The 21308-nt window shown below is 34.4% G+C and overlaps 1 protein-coding gene across 1 annotated transcript; it reads left to right on the forward strand.

The window, feature by feature from the left end:
* Positions 1 to 1449: 1449 nt before the first annotated feature.
* Positions 1450 to 21050, forward strand: LOC129245674 (putative helicase mov-10-B.1). Its single transcript, XM_054883995.1, has 9 exons — positions 1450 to 1590; positions 8175 to 8288; positions 8361 to 8526; positions 8589 to 9022; positions 12133 to 12251; positions 12382 to 13119; positions 15603 to 15964; positions 17616 to 17756; positions 20773 to 21050. The coding sequence occupies exons 3-8, from the start codon at positions 8446 to 8448 to the stop codon at positions 17751 to 17753; spliced, it is 1872 nt and encodes a 623-aa protein (XP_054739970.1). The 5' UTR covers positions 1450 to 1590; positions 8175 to 8288; positions 8361 to 8445; the 3' UTR covers positions 17754 to 17756; positions 20773 to 21050.
* The last annotated feature ends 258 nt before the right edge of the window (positions 21051 to 21308 follow it).

The raw sequence follows: 21308 nt of genomic DNA on the forward strand, positions 1-21308 counted from the left end.
TTGATTGAATGGTGTTCGATTTGTTATAGTCAAAAAAACGTTATTTTCAACGTACACTTAATATTGTAAACAAAAAATAATAAATAAATTTGAATTGAAGTATATTACATACATAAATCAAAAGGTGAAATGTTAAAAAACGCTGCTGAAAAAAATGATCCACAAGAAAAGGTGAATCCTTGGTTAGGGTGCTACGGGTAGTGAACATACATACATACATATACATATGTACTACATATTTTATATTAAAATTTGACTTCACAAAATATTAAGATAAAGAGTGATTATATATAAAAGATTAGTGCATTGTTTTAGATCTAGGAAAATCATCGATCAGCAGGCTTAGCGTTAATAGGCATAATACAATATTTATTATTTCTTTTCGTTAGTTGCAAAAATTTTTTTATTTTATTTTTTTGTTTGTTTTATTTTGCTTTATTAAATTTCTTTTCGTTTTATTTAATTTTTTTTGCCTTTTTTACTATTTCTTATTATTTATTTATTTTTTTATTGCTTTTTATTTCTTTCCTTTTTTTATTTTAATTTTTGTTTTTTAATAATTTTTTAATTTAGTTTTATTTTGTTTTTATTTAGTTTTATTTTTTGGTTTAGTTTTATTTTTTTATTTAGTTCTATTTTTTTATTTATTTTTATTTATTTTTTTTAGTTTTATTTTTTTTTAATTTTGTGTTATTTTTTTTTTAAATTAGTTTAATTTTTTTTATTTAGTTTTTTTTTTTGGTCTGCTTCGATTTCATATCAATAATCATTATCAATGTTACATTTTGGGAGCTCACAATGTATGTACATACATACATACATACTTACATACATAACTTGAAATTTTTCTAGTTATCAGCTGAGTTGGTGTTGGTGTTGTTCGCTAAAGCCACCTGGAGTTTGCGCTGTCTGTTGAGAATACGGAGAATATCGATGGTTTTCGAGAAAAGTGACTTGTCCTGCATGAATTATGCTACTGTATGTGTACTTGATTTGGGACGTACCAAGAAGCATTGGTTATTGTTCCGAGTAGTTTCGATTGTAATCATTGAATAATGTACATACATATTTATGTATGTATTTCTATGCCGCATGATCACAGTTTCGTATATGTATGTATATGTACGAGTCCATCTACGTACATAACCTTCTCTTGTAAACAAATTCAAGGAAAATTATATTATATTATTCGTACTCAACTTGAGCCTTAATTGCATCGCAAACCGCTAACCCGCTCTCAGTGAATATAACAGAATCAGCTATTGAGCTCGCGTAATAAGTGTACGAGTACATAAGCTTACATTTTATTGTTGTGTTGTTGCATTGTTTTTAGTTTGTTATGTTATTAATGAGCGAATTTGTCGTACTACGGCGTTCTCTTTCTTATATACCGCATGTTACGTTACAGCCATAGCTAGAAGTATGATACTTTGACGGAAGTCCCATTCATTTAATCCATCCTTCTTGCATTAGTTGGTCGCCGATCGTAGAGTAGATCGTTTGATTAAATAAATCAATATTCCGCAAATATACAAGAATCGAATAAAAATGTCACAAAGTAAAACAGAAATTCAAGATACGGAGGTGAAGGTAAGTTTTACGAAACAAAAGACTTGTATGTGTATGTGTATGTGCATTTATTAGGAATAGTGCATTTGTGTTATGTAAGAAAAACTTTATTATTGCATGCATGCGTATGTGTGTATGTGCATATATGCATCTGAGCCAAGGCGAATCTCGTATCATTCCTGCATCTGGGGTGTAACATCCGTCGCAATTGGATGTAACTATGATAACACATAGGAACATCCAATCATATTTATGCATGTGTGCAGTAATGTATGTATGCGTAGATGTGCACACATATCTACATAAGACAGCATAAGCAGTTCGAAATTCGTTATGGGGGAATCATCGCTTCACGTTTTCGTTCTTGGTAATTTTCAAACTTGCGAAAAAAGAAATATTGAAACCAAATATGCCCCCGCCTTGGTTAGGTTAGGTTGAAGCGGTTGTCCATTGTAGGACACACTCAGGCTCATGGCCCATTATAATGCCGCATGGGGAACTAGCCCCTATCCCTCCTGAAACCAATGTGTGCCATTTAAAAATTTCGCAAGGTCCTTCATTTCGACAGAGCCGAGGTCTTTTAACTCGTTGAAGAAATGTCCGCCGAAATAGGCGAGTCTACGCAGAACAGTGACACAGAGGCGCGGGATCGTCTCTTCCTCGTTTAGACAACTTCTGCAGAAGTCATGTGTTTGCACACCCATTCTCTGTGCGTGCCTACCGATTAGGCAGTACCCCGTAATGACTGAAATCAGCATGTTAAGACTATACCTTGGTTACGTGTGTGATAAATTAGACGGAGCGACATGTGACCAATAATTCCATTGCGCAGTACTTGAAAATTAGTCAAAACAAAGATTTGAAAAAAATAAATACTTTAAAAGTCTTAAAAATTACGTTTTAGCGACCGTATTTGCTTATTGTGTAGGTACATACAACATATATACATACATAGTATGTAATATTTATTACTATTGCCCTTTGTATCGTTTGATACACCCTTTATTGAATAAAGTTCAATTAACAAACGAATTAACGACAATTTTGTTTGCCTCACAGGTGGTAACCTTTTACAATAATATATTTGACATTCCGTTTGACACTCTGATGAATTATTCTAAATTAAATTCTATCAGGTGGGAACCCTCTCTTTTAAAATATAAAATATATTACAAATGTTAGAGCTATAAGCAACAATCCGTGCGCCAAATTTCATCTAAATCTGTCTAACCTTCACGGAGTGAAGAGAAATTTCTCATGGTGTCGTTTTTCATTTCAACAAATTTCAAATCATCCTGTACCGCTAAATCTTCTCGGCTGAATCGGTTTCCACCTTCCAAAAATAAAACACTCCTCTGGTTAAGTTCTTTGATTCGGCACCTCATTTTTTTGAAATCGAACATATAATGCAGGTCTGATGACATTAACAAAAAATGCTTTCGCGTATTATAAATATGGATGGAACTAAAACAAATACGAAAAAAGGGCATATAGACACTTCTTTAAAATGAAATATCCTCGCAGGGCGGAGAAAAGTGGAGAAAATATTACTTTTCCCTAGGAATAGAGGGCTGAAATTGCCATAAGCCATAAACAAATTTTAGGTTTTTTTTGTCTCTAAATTTATATAATTTGGGGGTTTAGCATATTCAAACATGGATTTACTTAATATAAAAAAAATAATAGTGAAAAAAATTGTTTTTTTTGTTTATTTTCATTTATTTAAAAAAACATTTTTTTCTTATTTAGTTTTGTTTTTATTTATTTTTTTATTTTATTTTTATTTGTTATTTTATTTTTAGTTTTTATTGTATTTATATTTTTATTTTTTATTTTATTTTTAGTTTTTATTGTATTTATATTTTTATTTTTTATTTTATTTTTATTTTTTATTTTATTTTTTTCATTATTTTTTTTTAATTTTTTAATTTTTTTATTCTTTTTAATTATTATTGTTTTTTATTATTATTATTTTTTTGAGTTTAATCCACCTCGGCTATTTTCGAGATTACACATCCCGGATAAAATTTTCAAGCCATTGTGCTCTGGTGGGGCGTAGTACAAGTTCTACGCCCATGCGATTGCTATTGCTTAAATATTTAAAAATCTACCAACTATTGCACATGTGTCCAGTATGGTCGACTTCTGCATGTCTTCTAAAAGGTGTTGGCAGTCATACTTCTTCATTTCAAGGTCATGGGGATGAACACCGTGTGTTGTTTTTGCCTTCCATGCTGCGGTCATTTTTGCTGTGCATTTAATATAAAAATTTTTTTGTGTTATTTTTATTTTTAATTTATTTTTTTATTTATTTATTTTTATTTTTAATTTATTTTTATTTTTAATTTATTTTTATTTATTTTTATTTTTAATTTATTTTTATTTTTAATTTTTTTTTATATTTGATAACTAGGTTTGAATTAAATATATTATTTGCTTTTAATTGTATTGAATGAAAAATGAATAATGATGTAACACTAGGTGGAACATAAAGAGAAAAGATTAAATATCATTAAATGTATTAAAGTAGTAGATATTATTGGGTATGGGTATAAAAGTATCCGTCCTTTCTTAGCCAAAGTTACGAATTATTTAAGGAATTGAATTGAATTATTTAAGGAACTTGATATTATGTGAAGTATATGCGATGGGAAACTGCAACTTTGCTCCATCTTTCAGGCAGCATACGGATTCCTCTAACGAAAAATTTAAGTTCTTTTGTCTTGATCCATTCGTTGAGCCAGTTTGCGATGCTCTCGTAAGAAGTGAACCGCTCTCCAATAAAGGCTGACTGCATTGATCGGAAGAGGTGGTAATCCGAAGATGAAATGTGTGGGGAATACGGCGGGTGGGGCAAGATTGTCCAATTCAGTCCCCCTAAATATTTCTGGACCGATTTAGCAACGTGTGGCCTGGCGTTGTCATGCAGCAAAATCAGTTTTTCATGTCTACCGTCCCTTTCCGGCAGCTCTTCTTTGAGAACTCGATTCAACCTGCTTGATTTAGCTGCAGTCGGTAACGATTACCAGTGATGGTTTCAAATGTTTTAAAGAGTTCATAATAGATGACACCATTCTGATCCCACCAGATGCACAATATAACCTTTGAAGCATGAATACTTTTTTTCGCTGTCGATGGACCTGGTTTACCTGGCAGGCTCCAACATTTTCGACACTTGGGTTAACATAATAGATCCATTTTTCATCGTCAGTGACGATGCGATGCAGAAAACCTTTTCTTTTCTGCCGTTCAAGAAGCACCACCATACGTCATCAAACGTCTTTCGATATCCCTCTCCCTCAATTGATGTGGCCTCAGTTACTTGCTTTCTGGACCATTCGCATCGCGTGCAAACGTTTACTGACGGTTGATCTGTCAACATACAACTCTTTAGACATATCATCAAGGGTTCGACATGCGTCGTCATCCAATAATTGTTGTAGTTGAGTATCTTCGAATTTTTTCGGTGCCCCTTCGTGATCTTAATCGCTCACGTCGAAATTGCCACTTTGGAAGCGTCGACAAGTTGTATTTTATGTAGCGAGATTACCGCAAATATTGATCAATATACGACACATATCAGCTGCACTTTTGTTTAAAACGTATGAAATGAAGCATGACTTCCCGCAAAAGCTGTTTTTTCGGGACGCACGTAGACATTTTTGACGTCAGATAAAAAAGGATATTTACACTTCAAACGAATGTCAACTTCTTCGATCGAGTCCTCACATATACACCTTCAAATCACCAGTATATTACTAGAGTTAACACAAAAATATTATCAGAAGCGACACTTATTTTGCGTGGGCGGAAACTTATTCCCATACCCAATACAAAAATCAGTTTAAAAATAGTTCTTCTCAAATATAGGAAATCCGATAGAACAATAAAATAATAATATTTTTATTTTGCCTGCACCCTGTTGCGATTAATTGAATTACTAATTAAGAATGTATTATTTCTGATTTTTACAGAAATCGGAAAATAAAGCTGTTACTGAACTCTGTTCTAGATTAAGGAGACTGCGTCTCGGAAATAAAAAAACTCAACACAAGCAAAGGAAATATTTTGGGTAGATATAAATAATTAAAGCCATATAAGAACAATTAAAAAGGTACAGAATAAAGCCGTTTGTGAAAGAGTTTAAAACTGTTTGACCCGAAGATTGTTTGAAGCTCAGACATCAAAAATGACCCGCGTAAGCCTATAAGCGGCTGCCGTAGCCGAATGGGTTGGTGCGTGACTATTATACGGTGGTGCCCGGGTGAGCATACCAAATGATAGGAGATGCTTTCCATTTCAATTCAACCGTGCTGTTCGGGACATGCTCTTCGATTTCGACAATAAGAAACTTTTTTGTTTAAATGCTCATAACTTAGTCAAACATGAACCGATTTTAATGATTTTGGGTTCAAAATAATCGTAATTACTTGTACGAGCGACTTCGTGTAGAAACAATTGCAAAAAAGTAGTTGACAATTTTTTATTTTGCAAAAAAAAATCGAAATTTTTTCGAAATTCAATATTTCAAAAAGTGTATTTTTTTTTGTTTTTTAACTTTTTCCAAATCAAGAGGACATCTCAAACTTCAATTGAGCTGAATGGCCAGTAGCTAAAATGAGGTGTTTTTGAGTAATGAATTTTTGAGTAAAAAGCCTGTTTCGCACTTTTTGTTTTTTGAAAAATAAAAATTTTCAACTACGTCTTTGCAATTGTTTCTACATGAAGTCGCTCGTGTAAGGAATTACGATCATTTTGAGCCCAAAATCATTAAAATCGGTTCATTTTTGACTAAGTTATGAGCAGTTAAAAAAAAAATTTTCTTATATAATTAAAAAAAATCGATTTTGAGCCGAAAAACAAAATTGCCGATAACTCTTGAAAAAAAATTTTTTCGGGCGAACAAAAAAATACGTGTCTCATTATTTTGACCAGAGAGCAACATATTTGAGTTACATTGAAATCGAAGAACATGTCTCAAATAGCCCTTTTGAATTGAAATGGAAAGAATCTATACAAGAAAATTTTTTTTAATTACTCATAACTTAGTCAAAAATAAGCCGATTTGAATGACTCTGGGTTCAAAATAATCGTAATTACTTACACGAGTGACTTCATGCAGAAACAATTGCAAAAAAGAAGTTGACAATATTTTATTTTGCAAGATGACTTCCAATAGTGATTTGTATTTATAACGATCCATACTATCTTCAATAAATACTAATCTTCCAACCTTAGATGCAGCAACAGCTCCCCAAACCACTACTTTGTCGGCACCATGCTTCACTGTTGATACGAAATTCTTCGGACTCAGTGCAGTATTTTTTTCCTCCACACTTTTGCTCTTCCGCGCTACCGAATATATTAAACTTCGACTCATCTGTAAACAAAACTTCTTGCCACAAATCCATCACCTTTTTCCTGTGTGCTTTGGCGAACTCCAGGCGAAGTTTACGGTTTGTTTTTCAGAAATAAGAGGCTTTTTTCGTGGCGTCCTACTATGAAAGCCGTTTTTGTTCAGGGATCTTTGAATTGTGCTTGGATGAACACACTTGTTGGATGAGCCTGCTATATCCTCGGCCAATTTCGGAGCAGAAACTTTTGGATTTTTGTCACTTCTTTTAGAATCAAGCTGACGTCTCTGCGAGATAATTTGCTCGGGCGGTCACTGCGCGGCTTATTTTCGATTGAACCACTAACTAAACTTTTAACAATGGTCTGGACTGTTGCACGACTTAAGTTTAAGATTTTTGAAATTTCGCCATATGATTTTTTTTCTTTCCTGTGCTGAATAACTAAATTTCTAACGCCATCTGATATTTCTTTTCGAGGAGCCTTTGTAGATGCTTAAGTATTCAAGTTGCAACTAAAATCAATATTAGCACAGCAACAAACATAAGAAAAGGAAAGAAATAGACAAACGGTATTTTACCGTTATCACAACATAAGATATCAGAGCACAAGCTAGGACCCCCGGCGTTTTTTTAACATAACTGTGTTGTTTTATGTTAAAGAATGGATTTGTTTTAGTTAAGTCGATTAAAAAAAGGTTTCAAATGAAATTACATAAACACATTTATAAGTAAAGGGTTTGTACTTTGTAAACAAGAAAAGGGAGGGGAGTATGTAGACTTCTGTCGGCCACTGTATATATGTATAGAATAAATAAAGGTTGTGTGGGATGCAAAAGATTTTCTGGAAAGAACGAGTCCTCAAGTCGTCCGGCAACATCTGCCTTTCATTATGTGATTCGCTCCAATCGGCCGGCTTAGACACCACGTCACAAAATCCGCTGTATCTCCGAAAATAATTCGAATTTTGCAAAATCCCTGAAGGGCATATTTTTGAAGGTCTAAAATTTGAAAATATGCAACAAAAAAAAAATGATTTTTTCAAATATCTAGACCAGAATACCCCTTTAAATGGTGTCATTTTTCACCAATAATTGTTAAGAGGCCGTATTTTGAATTGCCGTGAAACCTGAAAGAATCTAAACTTTTTCATGTTTTATAAAAAAAAAACATCTAGACTGGCCTTTTGAAATACCCTTTACATACCATCTGTTGCAAATACTTGCATTAATCGATTTTGTTTGTGCTTTGTAGGAACTTTAAAAGGGTCACAATTTTGGGTCAATACTATCCTTCCGATGAAATAAAATTGGCGCAAACTAAAAAATTTGCTGTGGAATTTTTGGTTAAAAACAAACCATTATTGCAGTTAGTTCCTTTACATAGTAGTGTTATGGTATCGGCATTTAATATGAATATGTATGTATTTTTTGTTTTTAGAAAATACGTAGAATGCCAGCAACTTGAACCGGGCTGCATTAGACAAATTTTGAAATTGTTGTTACAAATTGAGGATGCGCATACTATGCTGCCCTACTGTAGTTTATACCAAAAACATGCAATTCGGGTGAGAACATCGAAATCCAAATATCCTCTCGAATTCAAGGTACGTTTATTCGTAGTTTCGCAACTTTTATTAATAATAAATAGTTTACGCTTCTTAATTAGATAAAGGTGCCACCGCAGATCAATCTCGATGAGGTGCTTAGTGCCAAAACGGATGAAGTGGTATTTGTACCACTACTGAGCACTGCTTTGTCGCAAGTTAAAATTAAATATCCTATAGATTTACTTGAGATTCATCCACATGAGTCAATTGAAGATCGTGATCAAGTACAGCGTCATGTGAGAACATTGCAGGAGGTTGAAAACAAGACAGTTTATGTAAAAATATACGAAGAAGACAATAGTAAAACGAAGAAAAATGGTAAAAAAATAAGGCCACCATTCAGTTTGAAAAAGCCCTATAATATAATTTTCCGTCCAAATCGATACAATTTTCGTGTGCAATATCGTGCCTTAGAGTTGTTGAATCATAAAAAATGTGAATACATTTTCCCGCCAAATAATTTGACTAAAGTAAACGTTGCCACAAACTCGAGGTAAGTATTCCTATATAAAAGTAGGGGTGAATGATGGTCCCAATACAAATTTCTTTCAAAAAAGTATGTACGCATACGAAAGAACTAGTAAATTTTAGATAGAGTGAAGTTTGTCACATTTATACAGGGTACGGCACTCGAAGTGTAACCAATTAAAAATGCCATAAATTTAGTTGGGAAAATTACTTTTATTCAATTCAAAGAAAAATTTGCTTAAATAATACAAAAATAAGAGTCAATTTACTTTTACTCGATATGACCACCTTTTGCATTGACTATGGCCTTGAAACGGTTCAGCAACGAATCGCAAGCTGGCCGAATGTTACTTGCAGGTATTTTGGTCCGCTCGCGGACAATCGATTTTTTCAGCGCCTCGAAGCCGGTGAATCTTTAAGTTCGGACTTTGCTCTCCAAAATGGTCCAAAGAGAATAACCCATCGGTTCACTCTATCTTTGTGAGACGGTATCGAATCCTATTGAAACGTCCATGGTCTGCCACCGAAATGTATGTCTGACCACGGTTTCAAAGCAACCTCCAGAATACTTTCCCGATAATATTTTGCATTTACCTTGACGCCAGGCTCGATGAAAACGATTTGAGAGCGCCCATCTGCAGTTACAGCGGCCCAAACCATTACCTGTGGCGGGTGCTGCCTCCTTGTGCCCAATCGATGACTCAAATTCTCAAGAGTCGGTCAAATAAACCCTATCGTTTAGAGAGTTTACGAATTGCTCCATTTAAAAAAAAGTTTCTCCCCATAAAACACAGCGTTCGGCCAAGCGAAGCAACTCCTTTGCTCTCTCAAGTCTGACTTGTTGCTGCTTTCATGTGAGATAATTTTTCAGTATGCGGCGGATGTTACGTTCAGATATTTTCAGTTCCTTCGCCATTTGATTGGCACTTCGTCGGGGGTTTCGTTCAAGTTGCTTCTTCACTTTTTGAACCTTTTCACGTGACGTTGCAGCCTTTTGATGACCACCTCCATGACGTTTCGCGATGCTACCAGTATCATTGTAACGAGTAATGGTGCGTGAAACAAAACTTTATTTACTTTAATGTGTTCGAGCTCACGAACAAAAGCCAAATATAATGCAATAGCTCTCTCTTTCGGCGAAATGCCCCCGCGGGCTTGTAAACAATACTCTGGACTGCCATTTAGCCAATTGGCGAGCGGTCTGAAGTTGGTTACACTTCGAGTGTCGAACCCTGTAGTAAACACACACGGACCGCGACACTTTACGACATAGCGACAGCCAAATTTTTCTTGTCTGCAAACGTCGTCGTAAAACCAGTTTCATAAATATTCTGAAAGCGTCAACGATAAGCAAAACATCTGATTTAGAGGTTTTGCGTTTTTATTAATTTGAAATTTTCTCATGAACGACCAGGAACTTTTTGTCACATGCCACATAACAATAGGCCTCTTCGATTCGTCATATAGCCTGTTCGCTATTTCTATGCTCGATTAACTTGACGAAAAATTTGCATGAGAAAGCAACAACAAAGTTAGCGAGTAAGATTCGCCGCTAAGGAGTATGGCTATAGCTCATTAGACCGCACAGCCTTACACGCACATGTAATTTAAGGCAGTTCTCTTCTCGCGTTGCCGATATACAGTGACAGACATAAGTATAGGCACAATAACGACAATCGAATAAAAATCAAGTTTTTCTAATCATCAATAACAAAAACTGTTTATTCCACATAAGTTACGCATACTCATAATGTACCGTTACATACTCACTCGCATACTCACCCTACTTCACACTTGGTGCTAGATTTTTTGCAGCGTAAGCTGTGTTACGTTTTCGCCACACAGTTATGCGGCCGTCTGAACGAAAAATATTAAATTTCCTTTCTTCTGAAAACAATACATTGGTGAATTTCTGCGCATTCTTTCTCGAACGGCTTTTATGGTTGCTAAATTTACTTCCTTAATTTTTCAAAATTTGCAAAACAAATGAGAATCACCCCTACCATTACAACCAATATCATCTTTAAACATGACATCTACAGTCTCATAAAACACCAAAGGTGACCAGGTTTTAGTGAGTCAATCCCAACGAATATGGTCACACCATACACACCCTTCGGCTAGGCCGCACAATACTTACACACTCCCATATACTCCAAGGCCTATGCCCTTTTTGGAACTCTACTCTTGAGTATAAATCACCTTCTGTCTTCATGCCCTAATCTTGCATCGGCTAAACATCATCACTTACGCAATATGGACCCTCTTGAAATATTAAAAAACCCAACCGAAGCCAGCATAACTATATTATATCACTATCTCTAAAGACACTGATCTACTTCATCGGATCTAATCGAGTCATAATCAACCTGTCAACCGAAAGCCTCCGATGCTAGCGCTGCGCTACTATCAGTTTTCATTTTATTGTTATGTAAACCTTTATAAAATAAAATCAAATAAAAAAAATAAAAATTATTCATGAGTGCCAACTGGCAACTTTTCATTTACATGTGTAGCACTTTCATCGGCTGACCTACACCACTAACTGCACCATAAGCCAAAAAGAGTTAAAGCACCAAAAAAGTTGGTAGCATCTACTCTGCACCGAACTGCATTAAATGCAATTGTTTGGCTGCTCTGCAATCACTTACAGATTTCTAATTCTCAGATACTATGTCAACGAAGCCGTGAAATTTAAAATGTGCCGCATTACAAAAATATGTTTTGCCACCAAATCCGGAATCCAATTCAAATGTCCTTAATTTACTGAGTCAGCTGGATTTTGTAAGGGTGTACTCCGACATCTTTGTGCTGAATTCTCATGAGTCTGGTGCGAGAATTGTTGACCGATTGTTTCCGACATTACTTCCACACTTTCGGTCGAAACTGTTACTAAACAGTCAATGGAGTTAGTGCGTGAATTCTTTACTGTAATAGTCAAGTCTTATGATATTCACTTCACTTAATAACCTTGTGCAGGCGAGGTATAAAGTAATTGGCCAAAAGAGAGTCATAAGTGTGAGAAATACCTTTTGATTAAATATTATAAAAAAAATCTTGTATTTGGACCACCAAACAATCCCTAATAATAAACGAATCCATTACTTAAACTCTATATAATTTATGTATTTTAAGCCTTAGTTTGAAAATTATTAATGAGCAGATTTGCACAAATCCCGAGCAGTTGCAAGCTGTAGAACAAATTGTGGCTGGTGGAAATCCTTACGCCCCGTACATAGTTGTTGGACCGCCAGGTGAGTGAATTCAGACCAGCGTGAAACGGTTTACACGAATTGCAAGCCTCGGGGATAGTAAATACCCATCACAACAACATCGGGAATATTAGCTTTTTTTTGGTGTAATTTTTCTATATTATCTTTATAGGCACTGGCAAAACCACGACAATCGTAGAAGCAATTTTGCAGCTTTACATTCACAGGCCTGGATGCCGCATTTTGATTACAACCGGCTCGAATTCAGCTAGCGACACAGTCGCCTTGAAAATTTGTGAATATTTCGAAAAACATCCACAAGTTGAAGAACAGCAGCGCGAGCCTAGAACAAACGAGTCTGAAACTTGGAATATATTACGCGTCTTTTCAAATTCATGGATTGATAAAATTGGGCTTAAAAATATTAATCCTCTGATCAAGAAGTATGCAAATTTTTTTGAAGGGGAACTTGTGTCACCTGCCGTTAAGGTACTTCAGAAATATAGCATAATTGTGGCGACACTTTGCACTGTGGGACGCTTGCGTACCGGCACAATTGGAGATTGGCCCTTTACGCATGTCTTCATAGATGAAGCGGGTGCCATCACGGAAGCGGAAACTTTGGTTGCCATAACTAGCGTTAATACGAAAACTTGTCGTGTGATATTGTCGGGAGACACAAAGCAATTGGGACCGGTGGTCATGTCACAAATTGCCGCTGAACTCGGCCTTAAACACTCCCTAATGGAACGTTTACTCGAACGCGATTGTTATGCGATCAGAGAGGATGGCACCTATGATCAAACTTTACAGACACGTTTGCGTCGAAACTATCGATCGCATCCGGAAATTTTACGGCTGTTTAATCATTTGTACTACAAAGACGAATTGATTGCAGAAGTGGAAATGGGTAAGAAATCAAGGAATGTGATAAACAAAATCTATGAAACTGTTTGGGTAACCATACACTACACAGCTTCTCACTCGCTTATGGGGATTGGAACCTGTGCATTTCCGAATAGTAGTCACGTATGAATCCATTCGGCTACGGTGACCGCTAGCGCTTAGACCAGAGTTCCCCAAACTTTTTTGTGTCGTAGACCCCTTGCCATGTTTTTCCGTATAAATAAAATAACATAAGCAATATGTCAATATTTTTAGTGAGAAGGATGAACCTGATGCTTTAATAATAAATTATCAACATTTGGCGTAAATTTTGTAAGGGTTAATCTTAAATCTTCACGACTAATAATGTCCAGTCTGTTTCTTTTTTTCGTTAGGAGATTGATAACAGCGCTGAACCCCCTTTCCACTAGGCATGACGATGGAGAGGAAATTAAAAATTTCCTCGCTATATTCCATAATACGGGATAAGTAACGGGTATGTTGTTTTGCAACCAGAATTGCTGATATCCGTTTTTAAACTGAACCTTAAGTTCTTCCTTTGTACTTAGTTCAGTTAGCTCCTCTTGCATTATGACATTCGTTTCTTCTTTGACACCATATGGATTAATTATCCACGGTGGTATTACCATAGTCAAAATATCCTCAAACCTAGATTCAAAATCTGAATAGAGGGCATTTAAATAAAAGCTCGAATTTCGGAGATTGCACTGTAATTATAATACCGATTGCTAAACATTTTAAAAAGAAACTATTGAGGAGTAATTTTGCGTGATTGAATATTAAACTACTAATAACTAAAATCATGATTGGCGTAATTCATCTATCTTCGCTAACTACGAGTACAAAACTAAAATTTAATAAAAAATAATGTACTTACTTTTCTCCAGCACTCTTAAACAAAATAACACTGACTCACTATAATTTGTGTGATACTATCTGTTTATATTTTTCAAAATATTTTCTTAGCACTTTCATTTTCAAGATTCAGGAAATGAATATTGAATAAACGTATTTGTCCCACATTCGTATTTATAGAGTGACGAATTGAACAAGTTGCCGCCTTACTTCCAACCATCACTTCTGTCGTTCTTTCCCGCCAACTCATCCTCGTTCATTCGTCGTTTCAGTGTTGTCCGAGTAGTGCCGTCCTCGTCTAAGTTTGACACTTGACGTGTCCATTTTTAATGATTAAAGTATTGCCAACGTCATTTATTACACTATATATAATAAATTTTTTACTTCATAGGTACTTTTATAAATAATGTATATATATTTTGATATCATATAGTAAGATAGTATGATGTAAGTAAATAGGTACTATCAGGGTATGTGTTGAGATCCACTTTCGTGGACCCGCATTTTCATTTCATGGACCCCCAAATTTTATTTTCGCTGACGCAGACCCCTTGCAGGTTGTCATAGACCCCCAGGGGTCGATATAGACCACTTTGGCAATCACTGGCTTAGACTCTTCACTAACCATGGGAAACGACCAAGGCGAACTGAGTACCTTAGGTGGCGCCGTGGCAAAACAGTTACTTTTTTCGCGATTTTGGCTAGTCTAATGTGATTCCCTCGCAATATAAAACTAGAAAGCAAATGTGTGTGCGTTCGGCCAAGCGAAGCAACTCCTTCGCTCTCTCAAGTCTCACTTGTTGCTGCTTTGATGTGAGATCATGCACCTTTTGGATCTTCACCTTTTCACGTGACGTTACAGTCTTTTGATGACCACCTCCATGACGTTTCGCGATGCTACCAGTATTATTGTAACGAGTAATGGTGCGATAAACAAAAACTTTATTTACTTTAAGGTGCTCGAGATCACGAACAATCGCTGGTTGTGATTTTTTAGCCAAATATAATGCTATCGCACTATTATGTTTCAAATCCATTACTAATTTTCTTTTTTCGCGTTCACTCTCGGCAAAATGCTTTCGGGCGCTTATAAACAATAGTCTGGGGACTGTCATTTAGCCAACAAACAGACAGCTGATCCCCGTGCATCAACAGTGGACAACCGCTTCAACATAACCTAACCTAAAATTAATAATAAGTAATCTTTGGCTAACAAGCATCACATTGCTATATGAAAATGTTAAACATACAAACCTTTTCCGACTGCCTTTTTGAATTGAAATTTCGAAAATAACTATTATTTTTGGTCCCTGACTATGACGCATTCAATGATTTGGATATTCATGGTTTACTTTCTATCAGAGCTAATGGCAAAATGCATCGGCCACATTTTATTGCTCGTAACCTGTCTTTTTCGCATCGCCCATTGGATATTTTCCCTTCACGCAGCTTCTGATTTAATTATTATTGCTAAGATTAACTCACTAATTCTACTCTTCCTTACTCGGTGAAGTACTCAAGTCAAGCGCGGCAAAAATATATTTTCGAACGGAGCTCAGGATGCTTGGACGCCACGCCTATATCTAAATAAACTGTGAAGCTGAAAATAAATTTTTCTTATTACACATTTAGATAAGCTATTGAAATGGGATAAACTAAAAATGCTCGGCAATAAAAAGTTTCCCATCATTTTCGAGCCTGTATATGGCCAGCTAGACGGCTCAAAATCATCACGAAGCTCTTACAATAAAGCAGAAGTCGACAAAGTCCTCTGGATTATCCACAAATTGCAAAACCATGTGGATCTTGGGAAAATAGGGGTTATTTCACCTTACAGACTTCAATGCGCAAAAATAAAACAAATATTGTATCATCGAAATTTGAAAGGCATCGAAGTTGGTACAGCCGAGCTATTTCAAGGTCGTGAAAAGCCAATTATTATAGCTTCGTTCGTGAAGTCATTTTGTAATTTGGGCTTTGTAACGGATCCGAAGGTATGTTTGCTAATAATATTATACAGACATACATTCATACATTTATAATCATGCTTACTTGTGTAGAGGTACTCTGCTAAGTAGTTTCCAAAACAAAATATGTACGAATATATGTGGTACGTACCTCCGGAGTACGGACTTTTGTCCAAACAACTTATATGAATTTAACTGGTGAATATCTGAACGTACATAGTTATTAGGTGCAGCGGCTTATCGGTGAATCCTCTAAGGCGGAGATTGTCCTATTCACGAGGAAATGCAAAATACCCAGATCTCAACTCGCCTCAATAGGGGGTGCTCTATTGGTGCTTTCTGACAAGGTGAAGTACCTAGGTCTAGTCCTTGACAATAAGCTAACGTGGAAGCCCAACATTGAGCAGATTCTCTTGTATGGATGCAAAGGCGCTACTGTATAAAAGGGGGACCTCTCGCCTAAAGTTGATTTTTGGCTCTATAATACCATTATAAAGTCAATTCTGTTGTCTAGAGTCGTTGTTTGGTGCAGCTCACGGGAAACGATGGCATCGGTTAAAAAGCTGGAGTGACTCCAAAGGTCTGTCCTCATTAGAATCAATGGGACGGTTCGAGCTACTCTTACTCTAGCGCTTAATGCAATGCTATAAGGGGTACCTGTAGACAGTACAGGCATCTCTGTGGCTACACGTGTCGCAATCAGAATGAAAGGCTCGGTCTACAAGCTCGACCTCAATCACGGACACACAAGCATCCTTAGGAACTTTGGGTTCATCCCTTTGGCGACGAATCCATGCGCACCGCAGTGCGAGCGGGACATTCTACACTTACATTCCTTCAAGAGAAAAATTGGTGTGGTGCAGTATTTGGAGGCAGGGCCTGGTGAACCGGTTCACGGAGGGCTCAAAGTTAGAGGCCAGGGAGCTCCCGATCAGACTCAAGTTGAGGTTACCGGACCACTGCAGTGTATTGTCAGCAGAGGTAGCGGCAATTAAAGAAGCAGCCGATTGGCAATACAAAGTTCATCTGGGTATCTGGTCATAGTGACATTGCAGGAAACTGCGAAGCAGATGAGCTGGCTACACAAGGGACCTACGAAAACACAAACTTGTGGGGTCGTGAAATTTTTCTGACCTCAAGTGCAACGGAGGCGCTCGAGAGATCCCCTGCGGTTAACAAAATCTCAGCTCTCGAATTTCATGGGTGCTCTTACGGGTCTTTGACCGCGTGGTATACATGCTGTGAGACTCGGCATTACTTCGAGTCCCTTTTTTCGTCCGTTGCATAAAATGTTTTACCAAAAAAATTAGCAAGAAAACAGCTCACATAGGCCCAGAGAAATATAATTGAATTCAGGTTTTTTGTGATGTAAGAAAGGTTTAAGTTAGACAAAAAATTCGTATGCAGGGCCGGGCGCGGGTCTAAATTATAGTATGGCATAAAAATACGGCAATGTAGTGCTTGACAGGTATAAGTTGTTTTGACAAAAGTCCAACGACGCCGAGTGTTAAAAAAAAAAAAAAAAATTATAAAAATAGACTGTCTCTTACGCACAATGTTTGTATGTATTTTGTAATTTCACGGATTTCGAAACCATTGCACCCAAGAAAGCTTAAAAGAAATGCATTCACTTAACTACTTTAATATGGCTTTTATACTAAATTAATAATTAACACAGCGCTTGAATGTCATACTGTCGCGAGCACAGTCGTTGCTTATACTCATTGGAAATCCGAAAACTTTGCAAAGTGATGAGCAGTTTAGCTACCTCGTACAGGAATGCAAGGGCATGAAAACGTTCAACGCAAAGAAGTAGAAAGTAAGTTTAATAGTAGAATTGTTTTTATTTATTTATTTTTATTTTATTTTTTTTGTTTGAGTTTTTCTTTTCTTTTCTTTTTAATATTTCCTTTTTATAATTTTATTTTATTTATTAAAACTGTTTTAAATTAATTTTTATTTTATTTTTTATATTTTTATTTTATTTTGTTTTTCTTTTCCTTTTGTATTGTGTGGTTTGTTTTTTTTTTCTCTTTTTAATATTTTTTGTTTGTTTTTTTTTTGCTATTTTATTTGTTTCTATTTGTTTTTTTGCATTTGTTTTCTATTTCAATATTTTTTATATATTATTTATTTTTATTATTATTTTTTAATATATTTTTTATTCCTTTTTTAATAATTTTTATATATACTTTATATCTTTTTAATATTTTGTATTTTTATGATTTTGTTTTTTGATTTATTAAGTATTTGTTATACGTTTTTGAATTAATTTTTATTTTTTCAATTTACCTATATCACATCATTTATTACTTTTAAATTGAAGTAGAAGAAAGTAGAAAGTAAGTTTAATAATAGAATTATTTTTATTTCATTTTATTTCTTTATTTTTGTTTGTTTGCTTTTTTTTATTTTTAACTTATTTAAATTTTTTTTATATTTATTCAATTTTTTTATATTTATTTTATGTCTTTAATTTTTATACTTTTATTATTATTTTTATTTGATTTTTATATTTTTTTTATATTTTTATTATTTTTTGTAGTTTTGTTATTATATTTGTTTTTGATTTCTTTAAACTATTATACGTTTTGTGTAAGTTTTTCAATTTATTTCACTTTATTTCAATTGAAGTAGAAAGTAAGTTTAATAGTAAAACTATTTTTATTTTATTTCTTTACTTTGTTCGTTATGTTCTATTTTTGATTTTTTTTTAATAGTTTTAAAATTTTTTTTAAATATTTTTTTTATATTTATTTTACACTTTTTATATTTTTAATTATTTTTTTGTTTTTATTTATTTTTTTTTATTTTTTTTTTATTTTTTTTTTATATTTTCTATATATTTTTTATTTTTTTTATTTTTTTTATTTTTTATATTTTATTTATTTTTATTATGTTTATTTTTATTTATTGGAACTATTTATTATACGTTTTTGTATTTATTTTTATAACCCCATTTTATTGTATTATACGGTTTTACGCTACTTGCGGCCGCCTTAGGCGAATGAGTTCATGCGTGCCTTCGAGTTGGAAGTGCCCAAGAGTTACATAAATGTACCCACACTAACACCCTGTATATACATATTTATGTTACTATCCTATATTTCTCAATATAAATATTGCTCATTTATTTCTTCTAATATAACCGTTATCCGCTCTTCATACTCTTACACTAATTACCAACTAAGCATAAATTCAATTACTGTTTTATTCTTGAACTGTGCGGATCGGTTATATCGAACAAAGTTATAAATGAATAAATTTAAACAAAAGTTTTCTTAAATTGGCGAACAGACGTAAGTACTCGTGTGTGTGTGTGTGCGGGAGTCATGCGATATACATAAAAGTCAAGGTCGATGTTCGGTGCATGTAACTGATAGAACAAGTTTTTTCTAATAGCGGTTGCCACTCGATACGCAATGGTATGCCCCCGGTATGTATTTCTGGTATGAAAAAGTTCCTCATAAAAAAAAAAACAATCATCAATCAAATTGTAAATATTATATAATATTTTTTTTATTTTATTATAAAGGGTGTTTTTTTTAGAGGTTAGGTTTTCAATATGAAATAAAACGTATATAATTTAATGTTATGGCCAAGAATTTAGCTTTATTATAAAGATAAGGGTTTGCCATTATGTTTTAAAAATGATTTCGAGCAAGTGGCCGCCGTGGCTGGCTCGAATAAATTCCAGCCGAGAGGCCCAATTTTCAACCACTTTTTGCAGCAATTGAGGCCGTATGTCAGCAATAACGCGCCGAATATTCTCTTCCAAGACGTCAATCGTCTCGAGCTTATCTGCGTAGACAAGCGACTTCACATAGCCCCACAAGAAAAGTCCAGCGGTGTTATATCGCACGATCTTGGAGGCCACGCCACAGGTCCACGGCGCGAGATAATGCGCTCACCAAAAGTTTCCTTCAATAAATCGATTGTTGCGTTGGCTGTATGGCATGTAGCGCCGTCTTGTTGGAACCAAAGCTCGTCCACATCAACATCGTCCAATTCAGGCACGAAAAAGTCATTTATCATGGCTCTATAGCGCTCTCCATTGACTGTAACATTATGGCCGGCTTCATTTTTAAAGAAATATGGACCAATGATTCCCTCTGCCCATAGAGCACACCAAACAGTGACTTTTTGAGGATGTAACGGCGTCTCAGCAATGGCTTGTGGATTATGTTCACTCCAAATGCGACAATTTTGCTTATTGACATACCCATTCAACCAAAAGTGAGCTTCATCGCTGAACAAAATTTTCTTGTGATGCGTCGCGCGAACCGAACCATTATTTTCGTAATAAATTTACACAATTTGCAAACGTTGTTCAGGTGTAAGTCTATTCATTATGAAATGGCAAACCAAACTGAGCATAAATCAAGTGACAGCTGTCAAAAAGACCATCTACGAAAAAAATTGTGCCAACTTGAAAACCTAACCTCTAAAAAAAACACCCTTTATTTCATTATATTTCATTACATTTTATTTTTTTATATTTTTATTTTATTATATTTCATTTTTTATATTTATTTTTTTTTATTATATATTTTTAATGTACATACAAATTTAAAATATAATATTTTTTAAATTTTATATTTCATTCTTTTAATTTTATTTTTGTTTTTATTTTTTTGGTTTTTTTTTCTTATATATAATTTTTTTAATTTTTATTTTATTATATTGTATTTTTTAATATGCATAAACATTTAAAATATAATAATTTTTTTATTTTATTTTATTTATTTTTTTGTTAGTTTTTTTTATTATATTTCATTATAGTCTTATTATTTATTATTATTATTTTTTTAAATCTAACTATATTTCATTTTTAGACAAATGCGGAGTTCCTAGATTGGATGGGATTAAAAGGTTTGCTCCCTAAATGCTTATAAGAATAATGTTTGCACCCCCCTATTTTTCCAAGAAATTCTTGAATGATGGTGAATTGTCTTGCGGCGACTTAATCAGGATATTCGAAGTGAATATTTTTAGTTTATTTGGTGAATGAGTCATGTTTTAAAAAGTAATAATTTTTTTGTATATTCGTATGCTTGTATGTACACAAATTTATGTCCTTGTGTTGAAATCGTTTACATTGTCATTATTATTTTTGCACCCTAATTTGTATGAAATACACGGTTTATAAAACTTTTAAATATTCTTTTTTATTTTATGGTTACGTATAAAATACAAAATCGAAATTAGTTCAAGTGACAAAATGTGAATTTAATAAATAAACACTTTGCTAGAAGAACAAAAGCGTGCAGGTGGGCCTAAAACTAAAATTACTGGAACGCTTGATGATCCGAAAGAGGGATCAAAACCCGAGAATTTCCTTGAGAACACTTGCAAAGGAGCTTAACGAGGG

The sequence above is a fragment of the Anastrepha obliqua genome, chromosome 4, assembly GCF_027943255.1.
Source record: "Anastrepha obliqua isolate idAnaObli1 chromosome 4, idAnaObli1_1.0, whole genome shotgun sequence".
Classification (NCBI taxonomy): domain Eukaryota; kingdom Metazoa; phylum Arthropoda; class Insecta; order Diptera; family Tephritidae; genus Anastrepha; species Anastrepha obliqua.

Coding starts and splice junctions, on each gene's coding strand:
- LOC129245674 (XM_054883995.1), top strand. CDS start 8,446: ATGCTGCCCTACTGTAGTTTATACCAAAAACATGCAATTCGGGTGAGA. Junction 8,527..8,588: donor AATATCCTCTCGAATTCAAG/GTACGTTTATTC, acceptor CTTCTTAATTAG/ATAAAGGTGCCACCGCAGAT. Junction 15,965..17,615: donor GCTTTGTAACGGATCCGAAG/GTATGTTTGCTA, acceptor TAATTAACACAG/CGCTTGAATGTCATACTGTC.